The sequence below is a fragment of the Akebia trifoliata genome, chromosome 8, assembly GCF_017979445.1.
Source record: "Akebia trifoliata isolate Shusen 1 chromosome 8, ASM1797944v1, whole genome shotgun sequence".
Taxonomy (NCBI): domain Eukaryota; kingdom Viridiplantae; phylum Streptophyta; class Magnoliopsida; order Ranunculales; family Lardizabalaceae; genus Akebia; species Akebia trifoliata.
In genome coordinates, this window is record NC_141382.1 from 43836068 (window position 1) to 43858323 (window position 22256).

A 22256-nucleotide genomic window follows, 5' to 3' on the forward strand; every position below is an offset into this window, starting at 1 on the left:
ATATAAAATAATCTTGAAAACTATATATGAATGGCAGCATTTGTAGTATAGTGTTGTATTAAATGTCGTCTGAGATTGAGATGACTCGTCTAATATATCTCGATATCGTCCACCAATGAGATAAATAGACAAGTCATATATATTAAACAAGATTTAAAATCACAGTTCATTTTTCTCATTATTTAATTAAACGACTCAAACTTATTGGAGAATTCGTTCGAGACGAGACATTAAAACGAGTTTTAAAATCATGATAGTGACTCAAAATCATACTCAAAGTAGCATTATGTGTTTATGTAGAGAAACATAAAATTTTCTCGACTGTATAACCAAAGGCGGTGCCAAGAAAGTATCAATGGGGGCTATAGCCCCAATTGAACTTTTCCAAAAGAAAAAAAATTGGCTAGTAGCCCTTATATTTTGATTGCTATTAGAGACACCTCCTGTGTTTTTCAATTCATGATGTACAACCCTCACTATACTTATAAAAAGGAGAGCTTTATGTGGCAAATAAGTCAATTTTAATTTTATTGCAGAAACTGCTTTCTTGACTTGTTGTGTGACAACCATGTTTTATCAAGTTTGGTACCCAACAAACCTTGGAATAAGACCTACAATTTGGTAAAAGTTGAATATCTATAATGCCCTCACTTCTCTAAATGAGATATTCTATTGCCACACCTAGTTTTACTAATGCTACCCCTAGTTCATTTGTAAATCACCATAGAATTAGTACACATCTTAAGTGGCATTAGCAAAAGTTGGTGTGGCAATAAAAACTCTCTAAAATAAATACCTATTGCATCTTATTTCCTGTCAACATCTATTATCTCTTCCAAATTATGAATCAAGCCTTTAAAAAAAAAAATTGAACTTTACCCATGAAATCTAGATGATTATGATATTGGATTGCCAATGTAGTCATGTGTGTTGCATGATAGTTTTGAGAGAGAGATTCAATATTGGGGGGAGATAGGGTAAGTACGTATTTGATACAAAGAACTAAATGTATTGTTGATATTTTAATCTTTTAAAATGATGTGGATCTCACTTGAACATTTGTTGAGTAGCAAACTTGATAAAGTAAGATTTCCAAGTAGTAGTCAGAATTCCAAGGAAGTTTTTGTAATAAAAATGCAACAGATGTCGAGTAAATCTACCTTGAAACAAAATAAAATATGGTGATCAAGTCCCCTAAGTTTTAATTGACATCAAATCGATAACATGCATTCCCTAGTCTCAATCTTCTCATACTCAAACTGATGTAAAATTACTTAATGGTCCTTACCTTCATCCTACATTCAACTTTCAAATAAAAAATTGTTGGTTCAGGTGTTGTTGGCATGGTAAGATACTTTTTACCGTTTTAATCGTAAAAAAAGATTGTTTTGAACTCTTAATTTCTTCACATCCAATCCTTTTGGAATATCAAGTCTAATGAATATTTTTATAAGTAGTCCAAACATCTACGATTTCAATGAAAATCTTCTATGATTCTTATAGAGATTGGTGGCCAGTCATTGCTTGCAGTGATGAGTCCAACATTCGCATAAATGGAAATCAAGATACCAATCAACCATCGTTCGCAGTTAACCCCTACTGACCAAAAATCTTGGCAACGTAGCACTGCTATCTCTTGAGAAAATAGCATCGATGATTGTCCATGCTACTTCGAGTGTTATTTCAAGTCAATTAGCATTTTTCTTTCTGGTATTTTCTTAACTTGCATACTTTCTTTTTTTTTTTTTTTTTTGAGTAATATGGATGAGTCAACAATCTTTATTTATTTATAAGGTGGAAAGAGAGGATCAAGGGTTTTAATTCGTTTAGCAAATTAAGTAACCCAATCAGAGTTTTAATGAAATAGTGATTCTTTAACATGTAATCAACAAAGTACAAGAAGGTTAGTTTCCCTTTTGTTTCAACACAATTAAGATGAATTGTATGATACACTTCATCATGTGGGATGGTCAGGTTTGTTAGAGATAACACAATCAAAATACTAAAACCAAACTGCAAGGGAACTGATCTTGATCTGTCAAAGTAATCATCAAGTAACAAATCTAAAATCATAGTTAGGTCATAAATTTGCATTATATTATAAACTAATTTTAATATATATGCTAGATACGATTAAATCAAATTTCGCCAAATTGCAAAATTCTTGAGATAATTCGATGTACCTTTTAGTGGGCTCGTGGCGTGTACGAAATCATGCAATGTTACAATGGACAGCTATTGGAGGCATTGAAAAATGCAGCATGTGCAGTACTGAATGGTTTTCTCATAAATATGGCCCAGGTCTCATATTTTTGGAAAGGTAGCAATTGTGATACGCAAACTCAAAAGAATAATGTTGAAGTGACCTCAAGATTGGACTCCACATCACACACCTTAGTGTGAAAGTGTATGAGAATCATAGATGCTTTCCTTGAGATACAAGTGAAAAAGCATCTATAATTCCCCTATCTACCTTCACATCAAGATGTGTGAAATGAAGTCCAACTTTGAGGTCACTCCAGCACAACTCAACTCAAAAATATCACATACCTTGCACATGCCATCTACGTATTTAGCCAGACTTCTTGATTGCGTCCCAACATATAAGTGAGTAGACAATGTGACATGACTTAGACTCGAATGGGTCTCGGGCTTTTGAGTCTAAGTCAATTTCATGGAAGTGGATACTCGGTGTAATATTCATGTTTGGAAATAAATTGAATCTGAATCACATTTATATGAGTTGCATTTTCATCTATATACTGTAAAACTCGGGTCTAGTTAAGATCTTGCATCGCGTGTCTAAGCCAATCTCAAAATACATGTCCACATTGCAAAATGGATTGTCCTAGAAACAATTGTGATAGAAGTATTTTTAAAGAATCTTTAACATGCAATTAAAATTAACTAAAAAGCAACACTAGGTCTCCTTATCCTCGGCATTTTAGATAAATTACAAAGAAGGATATTGAGACCTCAACGTCAATTTTTTCTTTTTTAACGAAAACTTTTTTTTTTTTTTTTGAAATAATATATTGTTACTGTTTATGCTCTATAATATATCTATATAGTAAAACTCAATGACAAGTCCCACCTTACTATAGTCCTGCGAGGGACAAATGTCACCTCCAGCTTAATGGGGGATAATACCCTTCTAACTTTATCATCTTTCCTTCTTTACCCACTTTAACTCCAAAGAGGATATCCGTGCCATAAAATTCTAGAATATAATAAAATATAATTGTGGACCTCATTCTCTTTATCTTTACTATTATAATGAGAGAAGGTGGAGTATAAGTGGTTCGACACCAAAATTTGGATTCTAAAAATATTCTCACCTTAACATTTAAACTTAATATAATGAAAACCCTTTAAGTCAAAAATCAACAAAATTGTAATTTCACATCCCTATAATCTCTTCGGTTACTTTTCAAAATTACAAAAACATAATTTTTACTATGTAGTCTTCAAAACCACTCTTTAATTAAATAATAACCCTCCAAATTTATGGTCTTTTCTCTCATATCACCTTAACCCCAAAGAAGACTCTCATGTCGTAGGCATCAATTACTCTAATTAATTATAGAGTTGTGATTTTCTAACTCAAAAAATCATACTTGATTGACGCGGCAAGAGCACAGAACCATAGATATTTTTCTTCAGGATACACAAGGAAAATTTTACGGTTCTGTGTAGGGGTGCAACTCGATTTAGTTCGGTTTGAGGTTAAATTGGAATCGAACCGACATAGGTCGATTCCACTGAATAAGAATCAGAACTAAACCAAATTCCATTGGAATCAAACCAGCCCAAATCAAATTAAAGTCGGTTTAATTCAATTCGATTCTACGAATTGCCAATATTCTATAAATTGTAAGTAATATTTTTTAATGAAAAAATTAATATAAAATTTCATATCAAAAATCAACTCAATCAAAAACTTTTAGCCCACATTGGACAAAACACGTTGTAAATATATGAGTAGATATGTGTGTACACAATCCATATATATATATATTGCATAGGGATTCGGTTCTCGATTTGGTTTGGTTCTATACAAATTTGATCCGAGAACCAAACCAAATTGATCAATTCTCCTTTTTTGTAACTTGGAACCGAATTGCAACTTGTTCCAAACTGAACCAAACCACCTCAAAGCTATCGGTTTGGATTTTTGATTTGAACCTGACCAAGTTGCACCCCATCAACAAAGTATAGACAGCGTATTTTTTTCAAGATATTTTATCATTAAACTTAATAATTATAAGGTGGATAACTGATTATCAAAGCCTTTGATACTTCGATCAGTTGAGATATAAAAATTAAAATCAAAGAGTAGATATTAAAAGTAGCAATGGTGGTTACCAAATCTTTTTAACAAGAAGGTTTTCCTTTTAGCCCATGTAACATCAAAGAAATAGTAGACCAACCGTCTTGAGACTTAAGAGAAACTTTAATTAATATTTAAGCAAAATGGGTTTAATGACGAGAGAGAGAGAGAGAGAGAGAATAGAGATGCTCTTTTTTTCTCTCTCCACCTTTTGAAAAAGCTGAAGTAGTTATCATTCTTGTTCCTTTCGTTTTCTCATTCTTTCTTCCTCTGTATCTCCGCTATTTAACTTTTGCGTTTCTCTTCTTTTTCAATGGAAACACTCTATCTTCAATTCTCCATATGTTCCCTCCAATTCCCTAGACCATAGTTTCATGATCTGCAGTTGTAATGTAAGTAAGAAATTTCTAATTTTTTTTTTGTTTTTTGTTTTTGGTTTTTGTTAATTTTGTAGTCTCAGCTGATTTTACAAACTTTGATTCTCTCTGAAACTGAAAGAAAAAGAAGAAAATTCGAACACCTAGGGTTCCAATTGGCTGTGGTCTTTGGTTTTTTTTTCTATAGATGCACTTCATGCAACCTCTGTTGTTGTTCTGTAATTGATTTTACTTAGATGATCAATGCTTAAAAGTTACATAATTTGGTTGATTTTACCTTTAATTTGTTATGGATGAACTAAGTTTGCTAGATACTAGTTATGAGGTGCATTGTTCTTTGGAGGAATTGCTGGTTAATACTTGCATTCCAGAATCATCTAACAGTACTAATCCGTGTTTCTGCGTAACAATTGAAATTGTCATTTAGGGTCTTCCGGTTATTCCGTTGTTTCAGAAAGGATCACTCTGCTGGGAACATTTTTACTATATTTTTAAAGTTTACGTTTTTTTATTCATGATTAATTTTTTCATGGAAGCAACTGAGGAGAGAACTGATTCATCATTTTGCTTTATTTTATGTTACGAGGTCCTTTTTCTATAAATTTATGTTTGCAATTCATAGACTTTTTAGGTGGTGGTGGTGTGGGGATGAGGGTGGTTGGGTTGGTGTGGGTGTGGGTGTGTTTGTTGGGGGAGCGGGAGGGGTGTTCACTTTCCATATTTTTGGGCTTTTGTTTGTTTAATAATTAGGAAATCCAGCTTCTTCAGGAGCATAGTGACAAGTCAAGGATCAGGAATAATTCAGCGAGGGAAAATTTCAGAAAAAACTGACAAAAGCCGGCATAGTTAGGAAAAAACTGAGGGAATTTGGAAAATAAAATATATTATTACTTATAGACAATATAGAAATGCACATTTCATATATTAAACAAAGTTACAAAATTTTAAAATGTATTATTAAACATAAGTTCATATTAAATATAATATGAAAATGTATTTTTCAAAATTTTGTGAATAAGTTGGGATTAAATTGTCGATTGAAAGAATGGAAAATTAATCGTGACTTTAAAAAAATATCAGAGAATTTTGTCACTATGTTCAAGAGTGACCTGATTCGCAGTTTTATTTATTTAACGTTAGGGTGGTTAATTTAGTTGATGGAGATAATTGAGGAGAGAGAACACTAACCCACCTTTTTATTTTTATGCTGTGAAGCTTTGGAACCTTATTTATATGGTTATTAGAATATATGAGATAATTTTTTTCTTGTTTGATGATGAGCAGAGAGTTTAGTTTGGATCAATGACGAGGGTAAGCTGTGATTATGGAGATACACTGCAGAGAGAGGCATTCCCGCCAGTTTCAGCTGATGTGAGCTTTGCTTCAAATAAGTTTCCAAATTATAAGATAGGGGCCAATGATCGGATTTTGGAGCCGAAGGAGGAGCCAAAGATACCGGCCATGAAGGAGATTATTGCATGGGAAACAAGTCAGCTGATAGAGCAACAAAAGCGTCTATCAGTCCGTGATCTAGCCACTAAATTCGAGAAGGGATTGGTTGTTGCTGTTAAGTTGTCCAGTGAGGTTTGTGCAACTCTTTATGGGTCATGAACTCCCGATGTTGGATTGTTTTTGTTATTTTGATTACTTTTATAGAATTTGCTTATTTCCATCTCATTTTGTTGATTCAAAGCTTATTATGAAAACAAACTGGAGTATGACGTGAGAGGTGGCCTTAAAATTTCAGGCTAAACTCAGAGAGGTGGCTTCATTGGAAAAACATGTGCTTCTGAAGAAGCTTAGAGATGCACTCGAATCCTTGAGAGGCCGTGTGGCAGGTCGAAACAGGGAAAATGTGGAGGAGGCTATCTCAATGGTTGGTTTAACTATTTTTTATCATCCTCACTCATTTATCGAAACAGTTGGGTTTGTGACTATTTGTAAGTGCAAATTTTTGCACACTCCCGACAGGTGGAAGCTTTAGCTGTACAATTGACCCAAGGTGAAGGAGAACTACTACAAGAGAAGGCAGAAGTGAAAAAACTAGCGAATTTTCTTAAGAAGGTAATGTCATAGTATTTTTTAATGTTATTCTTCATACAATTGTTTTTGTACATCTTAGATTTAAGTGGTGGTGGATGCATCCTGATAAATTGGTAGAACTCAAGTATGTATAACATAGTATGTATGTATGTATATATATTACGTCCTCTTCCTATTTGTACTGCTTTTGGGGGCCTGTATGGATAACATTTTGGATGATCCAACCATACATGGAGTCACTCAAAAATGATGATCATTGTCATCAAAATCAGTCAATTATAACATTGCTGCTAATATTAAAAAGCTAACTTAAATTGCCTGTTTAAGTGCACAGTCCAGCTTTTTCAAATTTGAGTCAACTTTTAATGGGATTAAGTTAGAATGTATTGAAATATTGTGAAGATGGTCTTCAAGCTAAGGGCAAGTCATTACTATCATTTGGTGAAGATGGCCTTCATTGTTATAATGTGAGAGTATAGTTTTGGATGGATCTTAATGATGAACTTCTGAAGAAGCCCTGGAAGTAAGTTGATGGTTTTCCCAATACAACAATGAATCAAGACAATATCATCATCATCATCAAAGCCTTAACTCAAACATTCGAAAGAACAAAATCTTTGAAAAAGAAACTCTTGTGTTTTGAAAAAAGCTTAGACCAATTGAATATCAAATACTTAAATGTTGAGCACATAAACAAATACTTCCTCTTTTACAAAAATGATTGCCTGATTATTTTTTTCCCTTCAAAATTCCCTAGAAGATAGTGAATGGAAAATCCTCAAACAATGCGACAAATAGGTGAGATACCTGATGCCAATGATGAAGAGTTCTTAGCACGGTGTTAGGCAAGATCCAACTAACTGTGTATTCACAACATTGCAATGAAGTAAAGATGATCCACGATTCCCCCCTAAATTTGCACATGGAACACAAATGGACAATGATCTTCTTAAAAGTGATTAGGTAATCAACCGTAGAGATTTTGTTTAAAGAAGCAGGTTGAGCAAATAAGGCAATTTTGGAAGGAATCTTGGATTCCCATGCAAGCAATGGTAAAAAGATAGAATGAGAATGAGTAGTCAGAGTTTGCAAAATTTTTACACATCTATAGTGTCTACTGTTTCAGGCCTTTGCAATTTTTTAACACGTCTATTTATTATTTTCTCTGTGCTTTTGTAATTGATGCTAGATACTTTGATCGTTTTTCAGTTATTTACCATATATACTCTTCTTGTATAACTCATCTTCATTTAATTCCCACAATTTATATTATGCCTATTTATTTGTTTTATCTTTTTTTGCTGGATTTGGTATGATCATTCCCAGGCGTCAGAAGATGCTAAGAAACTGATTGAGGAAGAAAGGACTTCTGCACGTGCTGAAATTGAAAATGCTAGAGCAGCTGTGCAGAGAGTTGAAGAGGTCCTTCAGGAACAAGAACGGATTTCCAGATCTTCAGGAAAGAAGGTTTATATGAGTTGTTTGATCCTTGTTCTACAATAAGATAGGCGTTTTGCTTTGTACACTTTGATTTCTTTCTTTTTCATTTTCTCAGTATAGGTATTTGAAGATTTATTTTCACTTTCTTATTTCAAATCAGCATCATTGTTATCATCAAACCCTCATCCCAAAAAATTTGGGTCAGCGTATTTCAATAGATAAGTGAATAATAAAATCCTGTCTAGATTGTAATGGATATGTTACTCCTTTGATTTTGATGGGCATCCCATGCGGGCTTGAATATTCATATTAACCAACTAACGTATGTCTGTTTTGATTCAAATGCAAGTATGTAACTCAAGAAAACACAAGTTAAAGAAAATCGTATGTTACGAATTTTGTATTAAAGTGTGGTTATTTTGGGTTTCCCATAAGAAGGGGCATTCTTATTTTATGAAGATTGGGGGGTTCAGATTTTCTTGGCATTCCAATACCCTAGAAATTGCCTAGGGTTAGGGCTTTAGTATTATGCTTTATGTAAAGAGATGGCAGGATCCCTACCACCTATACTATCAAGCAAAAGCAAGGATTTTCATTAGGGATATTCACTACCTCTGGCATCCTCTTTGATAATAATTCGAAGTCCTTTACCAGAACTAGGAAAGAGGATACTAAAAGAAGAAATTTTAGACCTCAAAGCTAGGAAGTTTGATGCTTCATTGTGGTCTCCAACACGTTTAATTGATCACTTCTTGTGAGATGAGGATGGAGTAAATTTCAATTAAGATTTGAATGCGGTTCCTAGGCTGGTTGAATATTCTGAGGACAAAATTTCTTAACTATTTTAATGAGAGAATGGTGAGTATTGTTGGCACAAATCCGCATTGATTAATAATTTTAAATTACAAGACTACCCTTGCAGTACATTAATGACATGTTATGTAACAAAAGTTTGACTATCTATTTGAAATTTCGAAAACTCAATCTTTAAATTAATAATAAAGACAAGTCTAAATTTACATAAATAGTAATTTTTTGTAATTCATGTGCAAACACAGATACCCTTGGAAAGATCATTAATACATTAATAATATAAAATAAAAAAGTATTTGTTTATCTTTTAAAATTTCCTAGTAACAAAATGTGCAATGGCAAGACCCAATAGTTTTGAGGAGTCTAAACCCTAATAGCTTGTACTATCACGTATCCTTTCCATAGTACTGCTTCAAAAGAGATGTCACGTCACATTTATATTTCTCTTCTTTTTTTGCAAATGGCAAATCATTGAATAGTATTGTTCACCTTTGTGCATTTGGTGTACTCGTGTTCAATTGACATAATATTGTTTGTAGGTGTTTGGTTGTGTGTATTGTTTCGAAATTTACATTTCAAATCTTCAGGACTTGGAAGGTTTAATGGAGGAAGTTCAACAAGCTAGAAGAATTAAAATGATGCATCAACCAAGCAAGGTTTGAAATTGTGTATTTAATTTCCTTTCACTATATAATTCGTGGAAATTTTTATTTTGAAGCATCCCCTGATTTAGGTGTGGTCTTGGTCAATTGTTTATTTATTTGTTATTGTTATGACTATCATCAATACCTTGTATCTTAGATCATTTATTAATTCTTTCAATGGTTTATTAAAGAGGCATTTGATTAATTTCTTACAGAAATTTCTAAAAGTTTTTTGTACATACCTGCTATTGTTTGCTAGAACATAGAACATTTTCAGAATCGTCGAAGCTACGTAATAATGCATGTAACACCATTTATTTCCGATGAATTGGTGAGTTGTTATAAGGAAGGGTAATGCTTGAGACTCTGTTTTAGAATATATTTTGTATACGACAAGGTATCCTCACCCCCTTTGGAGAAGTGGGTCTAATCTATGTGGATACGCCCAGACACCATTTAAAATCTTGGTTAGATTCAATGTTTCGGCCAAGTGTAATCGAAAAGTCTAGGTCTAAACATTCCTGAAAGATTGAATGTTTTGGGTCAATCTTTCATTCCAATCTTGACTGAAATCAGAATCTTCCTCTCAAGCATTACAAACGGCACGAACCTTGATCCATGTGAATTGTTCTTTCGGATCTTGGTTATTGCAATCTAAGAGAGAAGAATACGTCTTCTAAAATTGCATCACACCATTAATCAAGGGAGCTTCAAGCTTCAACCCAAAAGTTCTTTCATCAATTGTGTTTCTTCTTTTACACCTCAATGTATAGAGAAATGAGGAAAATAAGGAAATAATGGCAATAAATATCAGCAACGAAATGGAAAGTCTTCATTTTGGTTGGTCCTGGTCCTGCTCTTGTTCTTGTCAGCTCGTTGAGGGCATCCCCTCGGTCCCATATAATTTGAGGTCACAGTGTCATTCCCTTGCATCAGGGACACCTAAAATGAGCTTAAGTAGGATGGGCCCTGATTTATGGACTGCCCAGAACCGACTCACTTTGCATACAAATTGAGAAACATTGGAAATGGAATGCTTGCTGTTTGAAAGCTTTCCATTTATTTATTTTTCCTTCTTATTATGTCACCTCAGCCTCGTGGATAAGTTGCTTGTTCATGACCTTGCTTTATGGGTTTTTTAATTGCATTATACTTGAGAAAAAGGCTTTCTATTTCTAGAATATTTCAAAGTACAAAACTATTATTTCTAGAAATTCCATTTGAGTTGTAGTTTTGTTCATAAAGGTTAACGTAGAATTTCATAGCCATTCCTTCTGTCGCTCACATGATATTCTTTGAAGTGAAGAGTAGCGAACACAAATGTGGTTTCTGTTTGTATGTTGTGATCAGTAAACTAGTATATTTACCATATATCTTTCATGTCAGATATTTTGTTTTACTATTTCTTATTTCTTGATAATGAGAAAACTGAACTTGATATTAGGTAATGGACATGGAACATGAACTTCGAGCATTAAGGATTCAACTTGAAGAGAAGTCTATGTATTCTCTTCAGCTTCGGAAAGAGGTTTGTTTTCTGTTCTATAATTTAATTGTTCCATTTCTTATATAGCCCAATTAGTATTCTATAAATTATAGTATGGATTTTAGAGTCAGGATATCTGTTTCTTACCTTACAGTTGTCTGATTTACGTTCTTTAGTAAGTTCTGTGATTCCATTTTTTGCTGTCCTTGATGCTGAGTTGTGGCATTGATTTATCTTTTTTCCTCTGGTATAGAACTTGTTTCCTATGCACTTTGAAGCTTAGAGAAACATAAAAAAAACATTTGCTACAAATTGCTAGCATGAGAAGTTCAACAAAAATTATAAAAAGAAATGGAGAGTTAAGCATAAGAAAGCAACCTTAGTTTAGGTCATTAAAACCAAAGTTGCAAGGTCACACATTGAACCAAGTGTATTGAAGTGGATTATCACTTGATAAGGGAAATTTTGAGAGCTAGTCAGATTTGCAGTCCATACATCACAACAAAGATTCAATTGGCAGGTATTTTGAATAAGGGGGTTAGATTGGCAGGTATTTAGTTAATCTCGACTGTCTGAGATTTTGTGCAAGTTGGGCATGATTGATATTTTTGCTCCAACTTGAGGGGAAGTGTTGCGAAGAACAATTTTATTTTGTTATTATCTTCTTTGTTGATGATTATCTATGTCTCTAAGAGTATTATTGCCCACAAGTATTAAATTGTGTTTAAATAAAATCAATTAGGGTCCATGTATAGATAGTTAGATACACGGTTCTCCCCTTTCTATGGTCTCTTTTTCTCTTCCTTCCTTTCCATAAACCCTGAATATTGCTAGAGTTCATTTCAACTTAGATAATAGAAGTATTATCTGTTTGGGCTGTGGTTGTCTAGTGTCAATGGTTACCCAATTACCCAATGTGCCCAAAACCGATTAGTCGGTTTTGGGTCTACCAATATGGACCCGATCATTTTCAGGTCCGGTTCTGGGTAGCTACCTCAAGGACCCAATAAGAATCAGGTACCCGACTAGTAACTTTATAACATTTATAATAAAATTAGTAGCCTAATTAAATAGTGACAGAGAGATATCTTGAAGTAAATGTAATTAAACTAAAATCTTTACTATTATAACAAGAGAAGGTGGAGTAGAAGTGGTTCAACGTCAAAATTTGGATTTAAAAAATGCCGCCACCTTAACATTTAAACTTAATAGGTTTCATCTTGATCAAAAACCAAGAAAATTGCAATTCCAAGTCCCTAAAATCACATTGGTTAATTCTCAAAATTACAAAAATATCCTTTTTTACTATGCAACCACCATTTAATTAATATTGTAAGTTAAAAATAAACCCTTCAGACACATGTGCATTTGCACATTCGACACAAAAAATTTAAATGGTCAAAATTGCCCCCATTATGACCTCTTATATCATTCACTGGGAGAGGGTACTTGCTTTTGGAATATTTTTCTAATTCTTTGATAAACTTACGATTGTATTATGTTTTTCCTTAGATTTATATTACGATCATAAATTTTGCCCTTCATTCAGCCATTTGTTTGTTATCTGTCAGATTACTTACTGTTTTGCCTTTGGATATGAAATTCTTACAAATATTTTTGATGAATATTGTCTGAGATCTGATGAAGTTTTGGTTTAGTCTTGCTCATCTTTATAGTATCGTGGAAATGCTGGAAGTTTTTTTTTTACCATGCTTAATTTTTTGGACTATCTTCTTTTCTTATCATTTTCAGTTGGCAATGAGCAAGTTGCTTGTGCAAAATAAATACCGCTTATATGAATTAGATGGTTCGGAAACTTTAGGCTCACATTTACGGATCAGTCCTTGCACTGACAAAGCTCCAGATCTTTCAAAGTGTTCTATTCAGTGGTATCGTGTTTCTTCTGAAAGTGGCAAAAAGGAACTTCTTTCAGGTGCTTATGCATTTAACTTGTTTCTTTTACTTATGGTGGAATTTCTAGCAATGCTTGAATTGGATTCTTCACGAAGTGATTTAGTGGATATATTTATTTATTAGTCAGTCTACACGTACTCCATTGTTTTACACCTCATCCCTACCATCCATCCACCAAAATCAATGGACGATTATGCTAACATGGCAAGTTTGTTTGGTTTTGGTTTTGGTTTTTTTCTATTTCCCAATTCAGCTAGGATCTAGCCAGTAAGGTAGCGGGAAAAGATGGATAGAGAAGAACAAAATTAGCATGTGTTAAAATCTCGAGTCTGGAATCTGTCACATCAAACTTATCCCAAGCATACAAAGGGGGACACGTCATCATAAGTGTAAATTGTTGTTTTATTAATACAAATAATTTGATGTCCACCCCTAAAAGATCACCCAAGTCAAGGAAGCAATGATTTCTTGCCCAGAGTAAATCTTGGGGCATTTTTGATTCCATACCAAAGAATTCATGTAAAAAAACAAGACTAGAATCTATTGTTCCTTCCCCCAGAAAACTTGAATTCATCAAAGTTAAACCCAAAAAAGAAAGACTAATTATGGAATGGAACTCCAAAAAGAGAGATAAATGGATTTAGGAGTATAATTTCGACGAAGAGAAAGAGGAAAGAAGGAATGATGTTTGGACCTTGCTCTTTATTGGAGAATGCTTGGAACTACAGTTACTGGAGAAACAATGGAAAAGAGGGTATTTCAATTTAAGAAAACGAGATGAAAGAGACTTTACTTTCCTTTTCCTTCTCATTGAGAGAAATATGGGAAAAGAAAGAAACATATGACGTTTGGTTCCTGCTCTTTCATATACTAAGCAATTAATTAAATCATTGACTCAGCTCAAGTCAAGCTGTGTAAAAATGCTCTTTAATTATTGGCCACCTCATCAGTTTTTTTCAACCGTGGGTTGCCTTTTACCTACGGTCCTTGGTGGGTGTAAAAGTAGGAAGTAAGGAAAGTTGAATATTCCTCAACGACTGTATATATCGTCTAAACAAGTCATGTTCCTCCATTCAATTATGTCTAGAGCCAGTCTTCTATTATTGTAAGTGTATTTACATTCGTTTCCACTATCTCAATCCACGTTCTTTTTTAGTCTTCCTTGTTAACCAACCAACTACTCCAAAAGACCGACGATTGGAGACGGAGAAAGATGAATATAAGAGGGTCATGGGGCTTAACTGGGATATGACACACCCGAGAGTGGAGAAAAATATACACTCAATACTCCCCCTCACCCATAAAGGTGAAAAGAATCGAACCTGTGACCTTTACAAACCTAGCGCTTTGATACCATATTAACCAACCAACTACTCCAAAAGACCAATCTGTTGGACAGGGGGAGAACTATAAATATAAGAGGGTCACAGGGCTTAATTGGGGTATGACACACCCGAGAGTGGAGGAAAAATATACACTCAACATTCCTCTCTTTCTTTTAGAACCGTCTAACTTGCATATTCCTTCTAATTGGGGCTGTAATCGACTTTCACAGGATGTAATCAGACCAACTCAATCAACTTTCTTTTATTTTATCACCTATTGAAGCTACTCATACATTTTCTTGAATGCATTCATTTCTAATTTTATCTTTCCTAGTGTTTCCACTCACTCATTTTAGCATCCTTATCTCAGCTATGCATTGTCTATAAATATGATGTTTCTTGATCACTCAACATTCAACTCCATAGAGCATATCTCATGTTATTGCCATTTTATAAAATTTTCCTTCTAATTTGATTGGTATATAGAAGCGCACCTGTACTCTGCATGTACATCAGAATTTGTTATATATGATTTCTATAGTTTTATTAGCTCAGTTTTGAACCTGTTTTGGTTGTCACGTCATATAATTTTTTCCTTTTTTTTTTTTTTTTTGTTCAAATTTTCACCGTCCAGGGGCCACAAAATTAGTTTATGCACCAGAACCTTTTGATATTGGGCGAATCTTGCTAGCAGATATTGTTTCAGATGGTCTAAGGATCACATTGACAACCTCTGGTCCCATTGATGCAGGTTTGATCTTTACCCTGGAGCTTCAACACTATTTCTCTATGAAATTTGAATATGTGTTGCTCCTTTCTCTTTCTCTCTGTTGAAAAAAATATTTAACTATCTCATTAAAACTTTTAGTGCTAATTGCTTGTCTATCTTCTTGCTCTGATAGTTGTACAAATCTGATTCAATTCTTTTTAACAGCTCCAGGATTGGGAAACTACGTGGAGTCGCTTGTAAGGAAGCCTGACACTGGTTTCAATGTATGTTATTTTATTCCTTGAAACTTCTCCACTGCAGAAAGAAGTTGATATCCTGTGATTACTTGTATAGTTTTTTTAGCTTTTTATTTTATAATCAGCTCTTGTCTGACTATAGCTTTTACGTCCTTCAAATAACATGGTAACTGTCCATGCTGACTTCCATTATTGTTTTGGGCATCATGTTCTTGTCCTTGATGTTTGTTATGCTGCTTGGCAGGTAGTTGTCGCCCAGATGAATGGACATGATAATCCATCAAATTTTGTTCATGTATTTCATGTGGGAAAGATGAGGATAAAGCTTTGTAAAGGATGGATCACAAAGGCCAGAGAATCTTATACGTCTTCAATGCAGGTAACTTGCCTTGGATGTGAATCTTGTACAATGGAGGTAATAAGGCGAAAATTCCGAAAATGAAATTAATATGAGAACATGGAAGAAAGAACCAGTATTAATAATCTACTAGGCCAAGGATATGAATGGGTTTTTTCTCTCTCAACCATGGCTTGTGGGTTTCAAACTACAAAACCTACTCATGTTTCATGGAAGTGAAGTAAGAAATGCTCAAGCTCTTAGCTAGGGAAAGGATCTGAATGGGTTTGCTCACTCAACCATGGCTTTGGGGTTCCAAAATACAAAACCTACCAAGTTTCAAGAAATTCCCTTTCATTGACAAGGCTATTAGTGCGAATTGTTATTCTTTCATGTTCTTCATTCACCATTTTTTTCGAAGGCCTGTTCATCTGTCAATACTGAAGAGACATTTTGTCTTTGTTATAGGCTCAGGCTTTTCCTTTGAAACTTTATTTTTTTAATCTCTCTCGCTGCTTTTGTTAGGAAGTTATTTATCAGGAACAATCATTTTTTATATTGTTTCGCTTCTAGTTATGTGGAGTTAGAGGGGGCGGTAATGCTGCAGCTCGGGCACTGTTTTGGCAACCGAAGAAAAACCTTTCCTTTGTATTAGCCTTTGAATCGGAACGAGAAAGGAATGCAGCAATTATGCTTGCTCGGAGATTTGCTTTTGACTGTAATGTAAGAATCTGTTCTTTCTAATTCATGTTTTGTATGTTGACATATATTACATCTGTTATTATTTTTATCATTGTTTTTTTTTTTTGGTGGGTTGTTTTCTGTTACAAATCCCAAAACTCAACTCAAACTCTTAAAATTCTAGATCGTGCTTGCTGGACCGGGTGATCGAGCTACTTTGGGTTAGCTAACAAAAGGCGTGAGGCTTGGGTTCTCCCTCCTAAGATGTAAGTAGTTGACATTGAGGCTTGCTTTATGTACTTAGATGATTGTAACAGTAGAGAGAGAGAGAGAGAGAGAGTGTGTGTGTGTGTGTGTGTATGGCGTTGAATCTGGGCTTCCACCATTCTGTTTGCATCCAACAATCAAGGCATTCTTTTTTATTTGCCTTCTTGTTTGTCTGTAACACATTTTTTCTGCTTATATTTAAAATGGCTCACTTGAGTTTGTTTGCTTACAATGGCTCATTTCTAGATAAGCACCTGAATGACTTTTTTTCTGAACAAATTATTTGGTTGCTGAAGCTATTTCTTACTTGCACAAACATCTCTAGAGAATAGTGAACAAATTGGGTGGTTAAAATTACATTGTTTTTATTTTTCTTAAAATCATCACTTTTAAATGTTTAGATATAATTTCATATTTGAATGAAATATTTAAAATTTTATATTGCAGAACTTTCAATGGATATTATTTTTTTCTTGAAACAACTTAAAGATTGAAAGTTTTGACATTTTAAAATATATGAACAAAAAAAGAGAGCACATATTAAGAGAGATCAGTGGATAATGTTTTGTTGCAATAAAAATATACATTGCTATGTTTATAATAAATTTGTCTTCCTATCTGTATTTTTCCTTCCATTAGACAATCACACAGAAATACCACATTTAATATCATTAATTGGTATTATAAAAGAAATGTCAGTAAGACCATGTAAGCTTTTATTATTATTATTTAATAAAATAATAATAATAGTAGTAAACAAGTAGGTAAAGGTGTGATCAATGTGTGACAAAATGAACTACTTTTATTCTTAGAGAATTACAGATAACAGTGGTGCATTACCATTACAATAATGAAAGAGCATATTACAAAATCCTTGAGAAGCTGACTAAGTACAGTGTTAGTTTCTCAAGAAACATTGCTTACATCCAAAGAAGTCGTACTCTCTTCCTGGATGTTTGATTCAACATCGACTTGAGGTACTTCTGGTGTCGAGCTTTCTACTTGTACTGTTGGAGAAATTTCAGGTTCGGATGGTATCGAAGCTTCAATAATTTCAGGTGGCTTAAACTTGTTTATATAGTAACTAAGGGATGGGCCCGAGTATTCTAAGGTGGTCTGTACTGGAGGTGGGTTCTTACCAACTTGGAGAAGAATCGAAGCTGCTGCAGCGATCGAAATGAGACCCAAACCAGCAGCGATTGCTGCTGTGTTCTCAGCTCCCTCAGCGGAAGTTCCTGCATTCCCTGAGCTAATAACGCTTTCTGCTACATAAACAGATGGCTGCAATGAACAAATTATAGAATTATTTAGTTGCAAACTTCCAAGACACAATGGGTTTAGAGGAAATCGAATTTCGAGGAGAAAACCTGAAAAAATCTCGACCAAAATATGCAATCTTTCAGGGTTAATATTTCATTCCAATCTCGGCCGAAAGTAGAATGTTCCATCAAAAAATTTAGAAATGGCATGGAACTTGAACCATGATCTAAGGTACACTCACTTGGGAGATCTTTAAGAACGGTACGATCAATTGCATTTGTTTGATGAGTCTACAAAAGATGTTTGTATGCCAAAGACAACCCAATTGGATGATCATGATCATCTACCGATAAAAAAAAAATGATCATGATCATCTCATCTTTCTTGTTGTCTTGGACAATCAGGAAAATAGAGAGCCTACATTGCCAATTTGCTGCACATACGTCGTTTTTATAACGCTCCAATTAATGAAATTATGTACACATACCAAATAAGGGTATAAGCACACCAGAAGAGGGAGTTTGAAGCCAAAGGGGGGAAAATAAGAGGAAAGAGGGAGCAGATTTGAGTGACGACAATCCAATACCAACCAACCTTCAATTTCTTCCTTGATTACACTCTCATAACAGTCCCGTCCGAGCTCAAAGAGCTTTTCTCACCTAATTATAAAACCAAATCGAAGAGCTTTCACGAGGAAAAATGAAAGAAAGAAAGGAGGGTACTTATTAAAAAATAGAATGGTTTATCCACACCCCAGAAACCATATTAATTTCATTGTTTGATGTGTTATAAAAAGTTGGTGTGGCAATGTAATCTTTTAAAAATATGTTAAAAGTCCAGAAAAACAGAGAATCTACTGGAACAGATGGCCATATTGCTAATCACATATAACTACTAATTGGGACAACCAAAGCACGCCTGCCACACTTCGTGCGTGCTATGTGTATGGATACAATGAGGGGGATCATCTTTATAGTGAGAGTGAAGAAATGCCCAAGTTGAAGACTCTAAAAGAGCAAAACAAAAACCAAAAAGAACGTGGATTGAGGAAGTGAGATTGATATGAAACGATATGATATAAAGTATAATTGAATGAACGATTGGGATACGGGTTTAAAGATGGAGGGGGAGATGGCCAGCTGTATTTTCTCAATTTTCTGGGGTTTATGTCAATCACTTTGGCTAAAATTTTACTGACTTTATTGGTTGTGATTTAAGAATTTAATGAAACCAAGAGCTTTGGATCCATCATTATCTTTCAACATGATCACCCTAAATCAAAAGCCTTCGAAACTGCTCAAGTTCATCTCCATCATTGATGCTTATTTCAGAATAAAGAATGTAGAACGATATGAAAAGCTCAAGACGACTAACCTCAACTGAATATATGTTCGTTTGTCCGGCAGTATCCTTCTCAACGTAGCCCGTCCAACCTCTTTTACGCGGTGGGAATGTCCCAACCACTTGAGTCTTCTCCCCAGCCAACCATTCCATGCTCACCTTCCCAACCTGCAAGAATCATTACTTCATATTCACGTTGCATGCCTAAAACCACCAGTTTAATACAATGGAGTTTTTTCTTCAACACTGAACCCAACTGATCAAAGTGTGGGGAAAAAAAAACAAAGCAGCAAAGAGAACAGAAATTGCACACAAAAATAAGGATTTATGTGGTTTGGCAGTGTGCCTATATCCACGGATCAGAACAAGAACAATCACTATTTTCTTTCGAGTTTCACAGCCCCAAAGATCTCTATTTAAAGAAACCGAGAGTAGAGAAAAATGTGTCTATCTCACAAAAATAGAAAACCCTTAAGAAAATATTACACAATTGCCTTTTTCATAACCCTAAAAAAAAATTGACCGCAGCTGGACTCCCAACAGAATACAAGACATTTACACAACATAAAATTCACCAAAACAATTACAAAAAGTTCTAGTGGACTAAGTTGATTTGGCCAAAGTTTCAAGTTGACATAAATAGTTTTTTGGTCTACTTAGTGAATTACTAAATAAAGAGGATTGGCAACAGAAACTATGGGCGTGTTTGGATACCAGGAGCAGAATTACTGTTCTAAAGAGCAGGAGCTGGAGTACTTTGTGGAGGAGCTGGAAAAGTAATTCTGTGCAGAAAGGGTGTTTGACAATCAACTCTATGAAGTACTGGCAGAAGTACTTTTGTGCTGGAAGTCTGTTTGGGAACCATACTGACTTCTCATGACTTCTAGAAAGAAGACCAGAATACCCTTATATTATACTAGTTACTGTTTTTTGTTTTTTAGTATCATAATATGCCTTCAAATTATATTGTTTTTGACATTTTAACTATAAATATTAATATAATATAATAAATATTAATATAATATAATATAATATTTTAAATATTAAATATTAATATAATGTGTTTAAAACAGGGGTATTTCGTAGAAAATTAATAAAACGAGGTATTTCGGTAAAGGTAGGGTTATTTCGTAGAAAATTAATAAAGTTAGGGGTATTTCGGTAAAATGAGCCATTAGAATATTACTCCCCGCAAGATGCGAAATTGAGAAGTAGGTTTTAGCGACTTTTTCATAAAGAGCAATTTTTTTCTCTTGCGCGGAGTAATTCTTTGAAAGAGTTGTTTATCTAAATTATCCAAACGACTTCTAACTCCCCGCAAGAGTCAAAAGTAGCCAAGGAGTCCTATCCAAACGCCATCTATATTTCTGAAAATTCTTTTTCACAGTAGGAATGGTATCTTCACCACTTCACATGTTGCTTATACATAGTTAATTTTACAAAGATTGTGGTTTAACAACTCAATCCCTCGACTCAGGAATCGGTCAAAGCAACTCAGATAAATCAAAAATAGACTAACAATTATATACCTCTGCCATTGTAAAGCCACTGCTAAGAATACCCATTAGCTAATTATTAATCTTCAAAAAAAAATTGATCAAAAGTTTTGAGAAAATTCCCACAACTTGAATTAGATTGAATACTAACATCAACAATCCATAAAACAAAACAACTAAAACACTGTTTATCTCACTCTTGTTAAAAAGATATAAACAGAACCCAATTCCCACTTGAGTTAAACTTTGTAAAAAAAAAAACAACATAAGTCACCTTTGAACATGAGGAAGTTAATAAAACAATGGATTTTCACAAACCATTCTTCTACCAAAAACCAATTGATCAAATTTATCTCACTTAAAAATTTTAAAATTTTAAAAAATTATTATAAAAAAAAAAAAAAAAAATTGACAGAACCCAATTCCCACTTGTTATTTCTTTTTTATCTTAACCTTACAAACTTGACACAATTCCCCTCAGAACATGTGGAAGTTAATCAAACAATGGGTTTTAACAGATCAATCAGAAACAATACAACAAAAAAAATATTAAAATAAGGGGAGAAAATTATACACACAAGTGTAAAAAACGGAAAGAGAAGAAATCCCACTTCACCTCCTTATCAGGAGCACATTCTTCAGTATTGCAGTCATCTTCAGAGTTGGATGAAGCTCTGATTTTGAAGAGGGTACCATTTGGCTTCACCTTCTGTAATTTTTTGAGGAACCCATGAGAGGGTAATACACATGTATTTGCATAAATCATAGAATGGGCAGTAAAACCCATTGGAGAAAAAATAAATCTGCCAAAGAGAGATGTCAGATGGATATGAACTCAAAGCTAGAAAAGTTTTAAGAAATATCTCAGTGGGGATTCTTATGGTTTTCTTTCTTCCCTGTGTGGGTTTTTTAGGCTTTGGAAAGAAGGAAAGAAAGATATTGGTGTATTTCGGATTTGTGGTGGATTTTGGATGGATTTTGTGGCAGCTACGTGTCACTAACTCTGCTTCTATTCAAATAAATAAATGAAAAGGTGATTTATACCTTCCCATTCACGTTTTGGTGAATATTTGAGATATCCCCTGAGTTCGAAAACTGAGGACAAGCCCCCTTGACACCAGTCTTCTCTTAGAAATTAATGAAAAATGACTTAAATACCCTCATCATCAACCTGTAGTCAAAATCTTTGATTTTTTTTTTCCCCAAAAAATCAGTCATCTCAAACTCATCAACCTTTTGGATAAATTATTTTTAACATTTTTCTTTTAAAGTCAATAGGGTTAAGGCAGACCTAGACCAACTACAAGCGCAAAATAAGAACACCCTAAACATCCTAAGAAACGACAGAGATAAAGAAACTAGGGGGCACACTACGCCCCAAAGAGACCTGGAAGGAAGCAAGAGAGTCAGCAGCCTGGTTAAAATTATTTTTAACATGTTCAACCAAGTCTTCTATATATCCAAAAAAAAAAGAAAAAACTTCCTAACTCTTAAGGTTTGACAATTAAAGAGATTTGGGGTTGAGGATGAGGACCA

At 34.1% G+C, this 22256-nt stretch overlaps 2 protein-coding genes across 2 annotated transcripts; one reads left to right on the top strand and one right to left on the bottom strand.

The window, feature by feature from the left end:
* Positions 1-4500: 4500 nt before the first annotated feature.
* LOC147397018 (stomatal closure-related actin-binding protein 1-like) lies at positions 4501-16855 on the top strand. Its single transcript, XM_086452396.1, has 13 exons — positions 4501-4722; positions 5992-6291; positions 6455-6583; positions 6679-6771; positions 8077-8217; positions 9591-9659; positions 11092-11175; positions 12886-13066; positions 15007-15123; positions 15307-15365; positions 15583-15717; positions 16249-16398; positions 16541-16855. The coding sequence occupies exons 2-13, from the start codon at positions 6010-6012 to the stop codon at positions 16580-16582; spliced, it is 1482 nt and encodes a 493-aa protein (XP_086308522.1). The 5' UTR covers positions 4501-4722; positions 5992-6009; the 3' UTR covers positions 16583-16855.
* Positions 16856-17407: 552 nt separating this feature from the next.
* Positions 17408-21683, bottom strand: LOC147397019 (proline-rich family protein). Its single transcript, XM_086452397.1, has 3 exons — positions 21337-21683; positions 19258-19392; positions 17408-17904 (listed from the first exon to the last, which is right to left on the bottom strand). Exons 1-3 carry the CDS (start codon positions 21505-21507, stop codon positions 17530-17532), a joined length of 681 nt encoding a protein of 226 aa, XP_086308523.1. The 5' UTR covers positions 21508-21683; the 3' UTR covers positions 17408-17529.
* Between the last annotated feature and the right edge of the window lie 573 nt (positions 21684-22256).